The following is a 14,486-nucleotide window of genomic DNA, read 5'->3' on the forward strand; positions in this document are numbered from 1 at the left end:
TTTCTGTGGCCCTTTTGACTGCTTTGACAGCGGCGTCTGACGTGACTGGTCGGCGTCATCACTCCGGACTCACTCCTCAGTTCCTGTTGTCCCAGCAGTGACGCGTGCTGCAGAAGGCTGAGGAAGCGAGGCAGGCTGTCGGTCACGACGCGGCGCAGGGGTCCGTTCTGCCACAGAGCCAGCGAGCCTCCGTCTCTGCTCCCCAGCAGAGCCTCGGCCCGCTGGGACAGGTGAAGGGGAACCGCGCTCAGCTCCTGGAGCAACTCGCTGTCTCTGGACTGCAGAGGACGATGAAGAGAAACGGTCACCTAAATAAAACTGCACATTTCAACCTTAAATGAACCCCCTACGTTAATAAATTTCCTTTACCTGACGTCTGAATTCAACAAGGAGATGCTGTAAAGTCTTGATTCTCTCCAGCAGCTTATTCTGAATCTGAGAGCTCAAATAATGAATCCGTGCCTGTAAACACAGCAACATGCAGAATTTTAAACTGTAAAGAATACTGAAGACAAATTACACAGCAATTTTTGTAATTAGTAACATAATCAATTGGATTACAAATGATATAATCTGAGTAATTTTGTATTATTTTTGGATTACTTCAACATTAAACATACTGAATACTGAAACATACAAAGTGTCATCAAACTGTCCTTTGTCATTCTTTTACTGTGAGAGACCCTCGTGGCAAAACTTTCATCGTTTGTCATGAAAATTTTCATAATTTTAAAATGATTAGATTTTAAACACATCATCAAAATGTAAGCAAGTACTCCTTAGCAAGGTAACTTTAATCTAAAGATCATGGTACTATTTTTTTTGTAATTTGGCTGCTTGTTTGCTGCTGGTGATACCTCCACTGCAGTCAGACTTTCCAAACAGCCACTCGCTCTCAGCGTCAGCCTCTGATTGGCTGATTCCACGGACACACTGCCCAGAGTTTCAGGTTCGCCGCCGCCGTCTCTTTTCTGCACATCCAGCATCAAACTGCGATTTCGTCCCAAACACGCCGCCACCGTGACGTCCTCGTTCAGACCTGGACCTGGACAGAAAACAGATTCTTCGTGATCTCAGGCTGAGTTTCCCCAACAAGGATTAATTTGTGGCTTAACTTTAAAGATTAAATCTAAACGTCTCTTTAAACCGTAGTTTAGTTTTTAATTTAAACTTAGATTAAATTTAATTCTGTTGCACCAAAACGTTAAACTCCAATTTAAAATGTGATCCCATGTTAACTTTAAACGAGGTTTAAATTTTAACATGGCTGCTTCTTTTGAGACGGAGCAAAATAATCAAGTTGCTCAATTAATTCAGCCAGCAAGTTTTTCTTATAGTAGGAGAAATTAGAGCTTCTCTGCCGAGCCATCATGAGTAAGTTAACTAACTTTTTAGCCAGTAAATAATACGACGTTTTGTTTGCTGTTTAAGTAACTTTAGCTATCAAACAACGCAACATTTTGTTGAAGAATACAAATAATCCAAAAGTTAACAGTCCCTCCTCCTTTTTTTTATACTTGCTAGGTCCTAACAGAACTTTCATTTATTTATTTAAATTTTGGTAAGCAAGCATCCCCATATTGATTGAACTAATTTAGGCTTTAATTACTCACTAAACTAGGATTAACTAATCTGAGATTATCTTCTAACTGTGCAACAGAGCTACTTATTTTAAACCTAATCATAAACTAATTTTATATTAAATTAACCTTTGTTGGTGGAACCTATTTTGTAAATATTACACAGGTAATTGTGTCTTTACCTCTCATATAACCCGCTGTGGTCTGAAGACATCGTCCTTCTACTGTTCCATTCAGCCAGATCTTCTCTTTGCGGTCCAGTCTGGCCTGCACCTGGACACCAGACCCCCGGGGCCACGACAGGGCACTGGCCCCCACCTCCACGCTCCAATTACCCATCCTGGACTTTGAAGTGTACACACACACGTTTGTACTTGTATACTCATGGGGATCCTGACATGAAAAATAACTGTGGTTGTGCAGGAGGCTTGTATGTCGGTCATTTCCTTCTGTAAAACCACAACTTTTCATTTTTATTCAACTTAATTTTTTCATATACATTTAGCCAATGAGATTTAATCAGTTAATCAGTGAGCTTCAGGTGAACTTTGTTACGTTTGGAGATAACCAGGCAAGCTGTTTCCCAGTTTCCTCCCAGTGCGACACACAGAGTCGCAGCGCTACTCCAGTTCTAATAATGCCATTTCACAATAAAGTCCTATCAGAAGTGTAATAAAACTATGATACCCAATAGTATGAAAGTAAAGCGCCCTGTTATTCTTCACAACAGAAACTGTGAATTAATCACCGGAGGGTTGATGCAGCTGTTTACCTCAGAGAACAGAGACATGTTGGAGCCCCGAGCAGTGGAGGAGTTGATCAGGGCGAAGGTGAGGCTGCACTGGTGAGGCCGGCCCGCCACCGACAGGCGAGACTGAGTGTAAAACAGCTCCTCTCCTGAGTTCACCCTGTGGGATCCTGACCACGACAACGCCTGAGAGGCACAGAGAGGGAAAAAACAGCAGCTGAAGAAAGGAATTAAGCACAGTGGCATCTTGTAAATCTGTAAAATTCATGCGACAAAGAGAAAAATAAGATACGATAACACATTGAAGGGGTTTATTTCTCAATAATGACCTGCATACTGTACCTTATCCTGCTTTTTACATGGCTCCTTACTTAAAAAATCAATAATTTGACACAAGGACATTAGTTTAAAATTAATTTTACTGATTTAAAAATGATTTTATTGCTTCTGCAGAGTCTGTTCACAGCTGCATTCATAGCAACAGTGTGTTCTTCATAAATAACAGATCTCAAATCCTCTGGGACGTAAGTTCACAGACTGTGCTCATTAATCATGGTTTGCCCACAAAAAGACAAACTGGTGCTCTCTTTTGCCAACACGGCAGCTACTCTTTACTAGAACGGCTTCAGATGTGGAGGAAACTGATGCTATTAATCACTAGTATATGAGAGAAAAGCTGTGAGAAATGCAGACGCATGGACTCACTGGCTGCGGGGGGCACAGGCCCAGCTGCACCGTGTGCTCCAGGCGATCTCTGAGGTTGGTCTGAATCTTCGTCAGGAGTGTGTGAGAAGGACAGGGAGCAGGAGACACTTTGTCCAGGCCGACATTAACCTGAAGGCTGTGCATTCCCTGTGGACTCCTCTACAAACCGGAGACACAGCGTTACATTTAAGCAATCTGCAAACACGTCAAGAGAGAATAAATCAAAAGTTTTTCCATTTGGAGTACCTGGTACTTCAGGCCTTGCTTGATGCTCCTGTCATCCCATCTCAGTTCTGCGTTTTGTGAATATGAGTTTCCCTCCTGACCCACTGACACACAACCTTTAACAGAAGACACTGACATCTACACACACACACACACACACACACACACACACACACACACACACACACACACCCCCTAATGTTTTTCTGTATGAATTTATATGATCCTGAATATTTAAGCTCCTGAAATAAATAATAAACTCTAATTCTCTCTACACATTCATGTATGTATGTGCAGCCTGCAAAAAAAATAGGGCTCCCCTAAAAGCCATGGCGTATTTCAAACACTGCTTATCATGCATAAGCAGACATCCACGAGCAGTAGAGTTCAACTAAAACCGGGTTCAACCAACCTGCTGCGTTGAAAACAGAGCACATGCCTGCCCCCTGCTGGAGCTGTTCTGCCACTGTTTGTTCAGGCTGAGGGAGATGTTGACAGGGACGGCGCTGTCCCATGACAGATGAGTCTGCAAGCACAATAAAATAAAATAAAATAAAACTCCAACCCAAAATATGTAAGTAAGATGTAAGGAATATTTTAGGTAAAGTATTTATGTAATTTTTGTACTACTATATTGCACATTGCAGTATTCATAATTATCAGAAAGTAAACAACATCATGCACGTGTCTATTACAGTAGAAACGTGGGTAACATGTTCAAACAAATAAATACTGAACAAAACGAGAAAAAAAAACTATATTTATCTACCATCTGGTTGTGTTAAAATGTGATGAGTCATGCATTAAAAAGAGCCTGATGGTCTACTTGAGTTAATAGCATCAGAGTTATAATCATAGAGTAAAAACAGGCATTACCAATCATACTAATTAAGATCGCTGTGTTCCACTAATGACAAAGTCAGAGTTATTTATCTGAATTTTGACAAATATATTAAGTCTCTACAACTTGTAGACACTAAAAAAAAGCATAAAAAAGCATCTGCACTGTGAACTCTTCAATGAAAATGTACTGGGGTTTTTTCTTTTCTTCTTTTTTAAATAATTTTATGTTAATGAAGTTTATGAATCCCATAGCATTCTTTTAATTTAAGACTAATTTATTTATTTGGTTGTTTATTTAAATGCACCGATTCTGTTGTCTCTCTGCTGCACTAAATGGAACAGGACTTCAATTTATCAATACCCTACTTTTTCATGTAGATATGGCTGCTGTGAAAAATGTCTATTGGTGAAGAAAACTCTTTCAAACGTTTTGAAAATGGTGAGACTCATGTCAGGGTTGAATGACCAGTGACCAAGTGTGTGAGCATACTTGCTGGCTGCTGCGTTGTTCCCTCTGTGAGCTGTGTGACAGCGTGTGAAGGGACATCAGGCTGAGCGTGGAGGAGAAAGGCTGCTTCAGCTCCAGTTTGGTCTCGTTCATCTCCTCTGATCGACTCCACGAGCTGAGAGCTCTGACCTTGAGATGAACAAACCACAGTTTGTGACCAGAGAAAACAGAACAGACTCTCCTTTTATTTTCCAGAATAATGTTCAGTGGTTTTTGTCCCCGTTAAACTCTTCATGCATCATCAAATTAAGCACCAAATTACATTTTCACAACTGATCTGAATCTTTGGTTCAGTCTGACCTGCTCCAGACGGCCATGCCTCATCCAGCCCAGTGAGACACTGTCCAGCTGACCGTGTAGAGAACGCTCCAGTGTTGCCTCCAAACTAGTCCAACGGGGGACACACTTGATCTGGACTGAGGGACAAGAGAAAAGACGTCATGAATCTTATATAGAAGAGGACGTCTCTGTGATGGCTGTAACGCTCTGCAGAGTTGGTGCGCAGTGGTTTTACCCTTCAGGGTCTGGTTCCCCATCTCCAGCGCTGGAGGTGCAGAGTAGAGACCAGACAAGCTGAACTCCTGGTTGCCCCACACAGCTCCGTGTTGAACTTGGTAGCTCCAGTTTCTGGACTCATACACCGTCCTCAGCGCGACAGTCCTGGGGAGCGGCTTCAACTGCAGAACAGACAGTCAGTGAAACATTTAAGATGTGGTTACATCTTTATGTTCAAGGTGTCAAAAGACACAAAAGACATCTTTTTTTAAGATCGATCAAGTGCACTTTTTTTTAGATCTGACACATACAACATATTTTAAAAATCAACAAAATATAGTGCAATATGATATGAAGTCTTACATGTAAATACTAAAATATTATAGACAGGGCAGGGTTTTGGCCACCATGCCCCTCAGTTTGGCCTCATGCCTCTCTAAAAATTATATTCCTTGAGGCCACAGTGGCCTTGATCCCCGCCTGCACCACCCCAGCTGATTTTGTCATTTTTTTCCCCTCTGTCTCTTTCCTGTAAATACGTTTTTTAGACAACAGTGTCTTTCGTTGAGATTTTGCAAAATAAGTGCAACGCTGCACACACAATTAGCGGTGGGCTAAATTTTGAACCTGGAATGATCTGCTGGACAATTTAAGTATGATGACTCACAACAAAGAGAGAGAACCACACAAAGAAGTGTTCATGTGGACAAGCCTGAGAAAGGGACCATGGATGGATATAAACTTTCTTTGATCATGCAGCCTGATGCTCCTCTACAACTCTGTGGTTTACACTGCAGACTGGAGTCTCTGTTAACAAACAGCTAAATATGTGTTATACACCCCCATCTTCTCTATAAAACATCTGTATTTTCACTGCACTGCTGTCCAAGTGCTCTCTCCCAGTACCACCAATGTGATGAACAAAAGACCCTGCAAGTGACTAGAATGAGAAACTTTCTCAAAATAACAACGTAGATAATAACTCATTATTTTGAGATACTTATTATTTTGACATAGTATCTAAAAATAGTAAACTTACATAACTTATAAACACTTACACTCTTAACTCTTATGTTAAATTCATAATTTCCGTGGGCTTAAAATCATTGTTTTATTTGAAGGCCTCACTGCCCTGGCATTTGGCCTTTGTGCCCCAAATTACCACACCGAATGCCATGTGACTTTGCCCCTAAAGTGATGAAATTCCAGGCCTGAGTAAACAAATACTATATTCACAGATAAATACCTGTGGATATGAGTGTTTTAGCTCAACAGCCTGTCTGTATCCACTCTGTATAGCTGCCAGTTCACCCAGAGCCCACAGCCTCCTCCTGCCTGACAGCACCTCCACCAAACCTGCCACACTGGACTCAGACTGGTTCAACTGGAGACAGAAAGGAGAGATGGTGACGTACGGCATCACATATCATTCAAATAAAACAACAACAACAACAGAGCAACAACTGTAATTCCTTTCAGAACAAGAAACCCACCTGAGAGCGGACATTGAGCTGAGACGGCAGGTAAACCAACATCCCGGGAATATTCTGGACCACCTTCACCATCAGGTCCTTGCTGGACAAAAGACAGCGTGTCACTTAAACTATGTGTGTTACTTTTCAGATTTTCTGCACCTCCAACCTGTGTGTGTTTTCTGTACCTGTGAGGCAGATGGTGACCCTGCAGGATGAGAGCCAGAGAGGAGCTGAGTTCAGGGTTCACAGCGACGGAGCACCTCAGCTGAGACTCGGTCAGTCTTCCCCAGGCCTCCACCTGCAGCAGCAGTCACAGAGACGGTCAGCAAAGAAGAGCAACGCTGTGAGGGTTTTGAGAGTTTGTTATCCTCACCTGTAAGGCGGGGCTCATCTGTCCCTGCACGGTGTGTTTCAGTGTGACTCTGGCCTCCTTGGACCCTACACGTGACCCCCAGCCTCCTACGTCCCCCACCACCTGGACTCTCCAGTCGTGACAGTGAATGTCTACAGCGGCGCTCCGCAGAGGACCTGCAGAGACGATCAGAGAGCTGGAATTAAAGGTTAAATCAAAGAGGCTCTACTAACTTTAAAATGTTGAATGACAGTAGAAGTTTCTTTCTTTTGTGTTTATTAAACTCATAATTTTCAATTAATAAGGGAGACGGATCCATGAAAAGGTCCCTAAAACACAAGTATTTAAAAAACCTATTTTATTTATTACTACGTTGAGCTCACTGAAAATGAAATAATGCATTTTTATACTTAAAATTCAATGAGTTTTGTTCATTTTTTGCAACGAGAGGGGAGGATGAAAATTCTGAGTTGCAATTACTGAAAAAAAAAAAAATCAAACAGGATTAATCAATAATTTTAATTTAACTGTGATCAAGGAGCACATGTTACACTAGCAAATGTTTAAACTCATATAATCTGACTTTTGAGTTGAAGAAAATTGGGCAGTGAATATTTGAGCACTACTGGTTTATTTAGTTTTTGCAGTACAATAATACTTAAAACAGAGAGATGCCAGCATTTAAAAATAAATACCGGTGATTTGTATTTAGTGATATGGAATAAGCTTTAAATAACATGTTGATCTGTTGCTCTTAAGTCATTTATAAAGTCAGTGGCGACATCTGCTGGTCGGTCTTTAATACTGAACTTGATTCAAGTCAAAACCTCACAGCTCACAAATACTAAAGCCAGCTGTTACTGAAACACAATCTGACCTTTGAACTGAGCAGTCAGGGTGGTGTCCAGACTGGGCCGTGTCCCTGTTTGATTAGACGCTGGAGGAGAGTAGGAGAGCAGCAGGGCCAGACGTCCATGAGCCACGCTGACATTAAAGCCGGAGACGAGCAGCTTGTGTCCGTCCAACGTGAGCTGAGCCCTGGACTGAAGCTGAGAGAAGACGCCCTGGATGGAACACAGGGCCTTGTAGAAGAAAACAATCCACTCTTATAAAAAACAGTTCAATAAAACAATGTAAAGTAAAGGACAGAGCTATGAATGTGTAATATTACCTCCGTATTACGTGGCAATCCTCTGTCCTGCAGCCATGACCAGCTGTGCCACATGGTTCCTCTGATCTCTTTGGTCGTCGGGAGACATTTCAGCTTAAGTCTCAGTCCCGCCTCCTGACCTCCAAACTGGGACTGTAAGGTCAGGGCCTTTCCCTCTGCAGAACCGAGGTCGACCTGCACACACAGCCAACTGTGATGTTAATCCCTTCCCTTCATTAAAGGGAAAATCTGGCACTTTTCATGTGTCACAATCTTACACACTGGACCTTTAAGTCAATCGATGGTGAGTTCCTGATTGGTTAAATCTTTACCTGGATGCTGTTGTTTGCAGGGACTCCCAGTTTCTTCAGATAGTTCACTGTGTGTCTAAAATGACTCTTCACTCGGACCGTTTCAGGCGTCTTTGTCACTGTCATCTCTTGACTTATCTGTAAAACATCCAGAACATCACCTGCAGCAGCTGTGACACTGAAGCCACTGAACTTATAAACAACAACACACACATTCTGAGAAATCTCTGACACGGATACAAATAGATTTTTTCTTTGTGCGTCTGTCTGAGCTGTCGGCTGGGGAACAGTTACAAATGCATGTTCAGTATGTTCATCACTTCAGGCTTCTGTGGTTTGAAAGAACATTTCATCAAACATCCCAAGAAACTGTCAGAGAGAGTTACTGCTGCCGCCTACCTTTTGATTTCCTGCACTGCTGTGTAACAGGTAAAAGTACGAGCCATTGCCGTGACTCCCAGAATTTAGTGCTGCTGCAGCTTTAGCGGGGAGACCAAACTTCTTCAGCAGAGGCACAGAGTGGTTTAGATTTAGCAAAGCTTCATTTTTAACCTGAAAAACAACATGCAGTGAATTACGATACATGACACCAAATCGTCAGTCTCTGAAAACAGATCGATTAAGACTTAAGTTTGTGTCAGATGTATTAGGTGAAACGTGAATTTCATTGCTTTTTAAAGTGGAAGCAGACAACTCGCATTTCCAGGTGATATTATTGTTGTGCCACTGTGCTGTTGTGTCAAAGTCTGTTTCCCCGTCAGTACGTGTTCCCCTTTATCTTACTCTGCTACACATGGTTTCCCTCAGTATACTGGAAGCCTTGTAAAGCACACGGCCTACGTTGACCCTGCACTGAGCCTGAGCATCTGGGAATTTTAATTTCACAGGAAATGTTTTTAAGATGTTTTTAAAACAACAGTTAAAGCTGGTAGTCTATCTATATAAATATATATACCAGCAAGAAACCAGCAAGAGACAAATTTATTTTTATTCCATTTGAATAATGCCATGAATTACACATGATGTTTGTCAATTTAATAGATAATTTTACAGAACAACAAAGATGCAATTTAATTTCTTTTGTCTCAGCATTCCAAGACTGTATCTTATCACATTATTTGTAAAACTTAACTATAGTTGTTGATTTCTTTAAAAATATGTATAAGAAATGACTTGTTACGTAGAAATATTTCGAAATCACCAGTCAGCTTGCAGTACTGGCTTAGTGTTGGCCACTCTGGAATCTGTATTATGGCTTTTTAAATCTCAATTCTGTGATTCTATCATCAGTCTGTCACTGGCGCCCGTAAAAAAGATCCCAAGAAAAGGTACCTGCCAAAGGGTCTAACAACTGAGGGTAACCCTGCGTAACCTAACCCTAAAATGCTGAAGGCACCGCTCCAGGGAAACCTTATCTGACAGGGGAACGTATTTCAACACAGCAACGGATCATTTTCCTTCTGCTCAGAGTGCAGCCCAGTGGAGAAATGATCAACACCACTTTGGAAATAAGAGAGAAGAAAGAAGTGGGTTCACTGAAGGGGTATAATGAAACTGTCACAATTTTATATTGAATTTGGTGTCGGGCTGGAGGGGGGAGTAACGTCAGAAGAAAGCATTAAGAGAAAAGTGTGAGACCAACAGACAGATTCGCACAGTGAAAACTGGGCTCAAAGGGAACCAATCGAAATGCAGATTGTGTCATTATTCTGTAGAATTACACTCTGCAATCAACATTTACTTCATAATGATTAGCTGGTGCAAAAAGTTTTTGACTTCCGCTTTAAATGCAAATAATTACCAAACATTTATAATTGAAATTAAGAAAATACAAAATCTCAAATGTTTTAATGTATTTCCACACCTTAGTTTTCTTAAGAGACACTGATGCCTGCAACTCTGCATCATCTATCGCCATGGAGACCAGAGATTCTGCAAGAGTCGGGGTGACGAGCAGCAACCCGGAGGAGTGCATCCTGTCTGGACTACCCCACTCCTACAGACATGATTAGAGGGAGACGTATAGTGAAGTTATTGCATAATATTCCATTATGATTCAAACTGTCACCTGAAGCCTGAATTTTGTGTTTTTGTTTCCATAAATCGAGACATTTTCACTATAAATTGATGCATAAAAGGCACAAATTCACACCACAATGCATGAAACTCCATGTTTAATATGTTGATGTTGAAATGAAACCTTTGCACCTGGACTTCATTGATGATGCATGATAATAATTCATAATCAGGTGTTTTTTTACTCTACCTGAATCATTGTGCAGTTGTTGTGGTACACCAGCGACCCCTGCAGGCCTCTCTGTGACATCACCACCCCACTGGCTCTGACCGTGCACTCCTCCATCTGAACGAGGGCCTCGGTGTCGTACCGATGTTTTCCGGCCGTGCTGGTCACTCTCAGCCTGCTGCGCCGCGGGATGTTTCTGAGAGCAGGGAGGTCGTGACTGAGCTCGCCCTCCACGCTCAGCTCTGGCCAGGCCCTTGCATTCAGCATGAGGAAACCCCTTCTGCCCTCCAGCTCGGTATCCACCGTGGCCGTCCAGACACCCTGAGGGTCCTGCCACACCGAGCCATTCAAATGAGCCTGAGAGTGCGGACAGAACAAATGGTGGTGGTGGAAAATTAAACTAACAAACACATCTTCAACAAACAGTTCTGTAAAAACCTTTGACTCTTACATTTCAGCAACATGAAACAAGAATTTTGAACCTGGTTTTATCCAGACTTCTGCTTTGAAAAGTCATGCAAGTTAGTGCATATTTAATTATGAAAGTCCTCATTTGTAAGAAAATAATTAAAATGTTTTATTTATTAATGTATTATTTCAACTTTGACTTGATGTTTGGTCTCAGCAGCACATTTCATTTCATTCAGATCACTCTGACTGCACAATGAAAATGGCCTTATCAAGTCAGAGAAATTACTAAACAGGCAGAGATTCTGTTTAATACAACTTTCAACTTAAAGCTTTAATAATCATCCACAAAAATCTACAGTACCTGTAACACTGGGCACTTTGACTCCAGAGCCCAGAGCCACTGAGTCCTTCCTTTGGCCTCTGTGACTCTATTGGCTCTAATGGAACACGTCCCAGCTTTAATGAGCAGGGCCCCGGCCTGCTCGGGGCCTCCAGGAGCAGCGGCCTCCACAGTGATTGTCTGGGGCACACCTCGGCCCCTCAGCCCAGGGAAGGAGTGTGTGAGGATCCCAGAGAGACGCGGAGGACTGCAGGCCTGACTCAGCTCCAGGGAGAGGTCCTGGTCGTCAGCCCTCAGAGAGGAGGTCATGGCGAGCTGGCAGGGGACGACCGAGAGGAGGCCTTGAAGAGCCAGGGAGACCGGGAGGACTGTCCCCTATGGGACAGACATGATGTTGAGACACTCTGATTTCCTACTTGTAGTTACTATTAAATTAAATTGTTTAAGCTGTTCTTCTGACTGTTCTTCTGAGTCCTGGATGGCCCAGGACTTCCTGCAGCTAAATTTTGATAAGACTGAGGTCATCTTAACTGGCTCTAGCACAGTTAATCCTCATTTTTCAAAACATACAGGCTTTCCATCACATAAAATAGCCCAAAATTGCAAAATACTGTTATTCCATCTTGTTTTATGCAGCTCAAAGATCAGTTTGGTGCGTATTTGAAGCGGAGAGGAGTGGAGATGCACCAACGCAGCTGCACATGGTGGAATTCAGCCATAAGACTATTGTAACTCTCTAAATGTCTGATCAGAGTTTACATAAATTACCTCTCATCCAACATGCAGCAGCTGGACTCCTCTTATTCTTTGTCTTATTACACTACCACACCTCTACTTCTATACATTACTACATCTATCAATGGTACAAAACCTCTCTTTTTGTGTGGCTACAACTGTAGTTAGAAGCCTCCTCCTAGTTTTGAAATTGCTGACTTGATTAATGACCAACTGGTGGAAGGAGAAACTTTGTCTTTTCCCATGGTGGCAGCAAGTCAAGTAGGGGTGATAGTAATCTGGCTTTGCAGCTGCATCATCCTTTGTGTGGTTCTGGTCTGTTGCTGTGATAAATGAGCTGTAGCTCAACCTTCTAACGGGCTGGAAACTGCATTTCAAAGGAGGCTGCATTAACATGGACAGGGGTGAATCGTGTAGGAAATCCCAGCTCTCCTAACTGTGATGAAAGAAATGACAATGTGTTGCCACAGCTAGAGGCAACAGTAATATTTTCAACTTAAACATGTTAGTTTATTCAAGTTTCTGCACGCAGAAGTACATGGACTGTGATGGATTTTCTTACCTGTAGAGCAGGACAGTAGTTGGTCACATTTACGGCATAAGAAGACTCCTCCTCTGCCTGTGAGGCCTCGGTTTTCCCCAAATTACCCCTGAAATAACAACGTCCCAGCTCCAGGCCAATTTCCACACCAGGCAGATGTGCAGATGAAACATTCAGGATTAATGCTCCGTGGGTAGGAAATCCCAGCATCTGTACTGGCTTTATAGAGTGCCGCACAGATGCTTTCACACTAAGGTGAGGATGGCACGTGAAATGCAGATTAAGGTTGCCTTTCTGTTCCCCCTCAGCCTGCAGAACGGTGCTGAGAACTGTGGAGCAGCCAGAACGACTGATGGAGATGTTGGCTGAAGTCTGTGATGGCAGGAGAGACTACAGAAGAAAAACAAAAAAAGAAATATTAGACCCGGGATTATTCTTCACTCCTTCAAAACAAATTAAAGTACTAACAACTATAAAAAAAAAAGTTTGCTTGTGTCAAAAACAAGCAGAAACAGGTATCTAGTTTTAAACACAAATAAATCTTCAACACAAATACACTGAAATGCATAAACAAGACCATTGCTGAAAGAATTGACCACCTCTACTTCAATGCATTACATATTTCATTAAGTGCAAAAGAGTTCAATATTACTGAACTGTATTCTGAGCTGATACAGTGAGGAGATAGATCTTATGAGCAGAGCTGGCAGATAAATCTGCTTGGCTCCTTTATGGGATCAGTGTAATTTGTTCTACAGTAAAACGGTTAATGCTTGGAATGGAATAATGAAAATGTTAGTGGGTTCATGAAAAATGTCACTTTTAGCAAGATAATCTAAACAGTGTGCACGTTTTACCATGTTCACCATCTTTGTTTAGCCTGCTAGCATGCTAACATTTGCTAATTAGCACTAAACATAAAACACAAGTGAAGCTGATGATAACGACATTGCTGTTGAGCTTTTCAAATGTTTTTTTGTTTGTTTGTTTGTTTGTTTTTGGCAAGCCAAATGCCATTTAGTCCCATTATATTCAAGAGAAGGCAGACATCTCTATGGCTGATATCTTCAAAACTGTGCAACACAATTTGGATGGATAAAGTGGACTACACGAGGAAAATGTCATTTGTTCATTCTGGGATGAACTGACCCTATAAGGGATCAACAAAGTTATTATAATTCATGTGAGGGGAATGTGAATGGTGGTACCAAAATTCATAGCAATACATCCGACACCCTTAAAGCTATGCCAGTAATCTAACTAAAGCCTATCATGAGGCTGATGTTTATTTCAGCCACAGTCTTGTTGATTCTTTTTCATGCAGCATTGGTGTTATTAATACAACTTGTACTGTAACGGAAAGACAAGAGTCATCTCCAAGATGTTTCTTTTGCTTTCCTTCAGTTGGGAAACAAGTTTTCTTGTTTCCTTTCTAACCTTCAGTAAGACACATCGCTGATGGACAAATATATTCCAGCTGATCTTCTTGTCCCCTCCTCCCCTGTGTTGATTTGCAAGGAGAATCATGGAGCACGCATCACTTTCCACCTCCAGTTCTGCTTGACTAGCCGTGGTCGACACGCTAACAGTGAGCTCCCCTGGAACACCAGTGGTGGACAGGTTCTGCTGAAGCATGACCCTCAGGGAGGTGGAGGTCTCCCAGGCAGCAGTGACATCGATCTGAGCAGAGCGGGTGTTGAAAGACACTCGAGCACTTCCAGAGAGGGACGTATCACTGAGCTGACCTGAACCCTGGAGGTCCACTCTGTTTGGGATGATGGAGGCAAGAGAGGACCAATGATGCTGGAGTGTCCAGCTGAAT

The 14,486-nt window shown here is 42.2% G+C and overlaps 1 protein-coding gene across 1 annotated transcript in view; it reads right to left on the bottom strand.

The window, feature by feature from the left end:
• Positions 1–14,486, bottom strand: part of apoltp (apolipoprotein lipid transfer particle homolog) — a 47,858-nt gene that overhangs the window by 8,641 nt on the left and 24,731 nt on the right. Inside the window, exons 43-65 of the mRNA XM_084732153.1 lie at positions 12,686–13,054; positions 11,410–11,763; positions 10,659–10,994; positions 10,257–10,388; positions 8,792–8,944; positions 8,414–8,530; positions 8,103–8,276; positions 7,809–8,013; positions 6,953–7,107; positions 6,765–6,877; positions 6,598–6,679; positions 6,351–6,488; positions 5,124–5,286; positions 4,910–5,025; positions 4,592–4,738; positions 3,671–3,784; positions 3,280–3,396; positions 3,034–3,192; positions 2,353–2,514; positions 1,763–1,925; positions 858–1,045; positions 370–462; positions 74–278 (exon numbers count right to left, since the gene is read on the bottom strand). Of these exons, the coding sequence (XP_084588279.1) occupies positions 74–278; positions 370–462; positions 858–1,045; positions 1,763–1,925; positions 2,353–2,514; positions 3,034–3,192; positions 3,280–3,396; positions 3,671–3,784; positions 4,592–4,738; positions 4,910–5,025; positions 5,124–5,286; positions 6,351–6,488; positions 6,598–6,679; positions 6,765–6,877; positions 6,953–7,107; positions 7,809–8,013; positions 8,103–8,276; positions 8,414–8,530; positions 8,792–8,944; positions 10,257–10,388; positions 10,659–10,994; positions 11,410–11,763; positions 12,686–13,054 (3,955 nt within the window). The remainder of the gene's footprint in view (positions 1–73; positions 279–369; positions 463–857; positions 1,046–1,762; positions 1,926–2,352; positions 2,515–3,033; positions 3,193–3,279; positions 3,397–3,670; positions 3,785–4,591; positions 4,739–4,909; positions 5,026–5,123; positions 5,287–6,350; positions 6,489–6,597; positions 6,680–6,764; positions 6,878–6,952; positions 7,108–7,808; positions 8,014–8,102; positions 8,277–8,413; positions 8,531–8,791; positions 8,945–10,256; positions 10,389–10,658; positions 10,995–11,409; positions 11,764–12,685; positions 13,055–14,486) is intronic.

The sequence above is a fragment of the Lutjanus erythropterus genome, chromosome 12 (assembly GCF_056507025.1).
Source record: "Lutjanus erythropterus isolate fLutEry1 chromosome 12, fLutEry1.hap2, whole genome shotgun sequence".
NCBI classification, from domain to species: Eukaryota; Metazoa; Chordata; class Actinopteri; order Lutjaniformes; family Lutjanidae; genus Lutjanus; species Lutjanus erythropterus.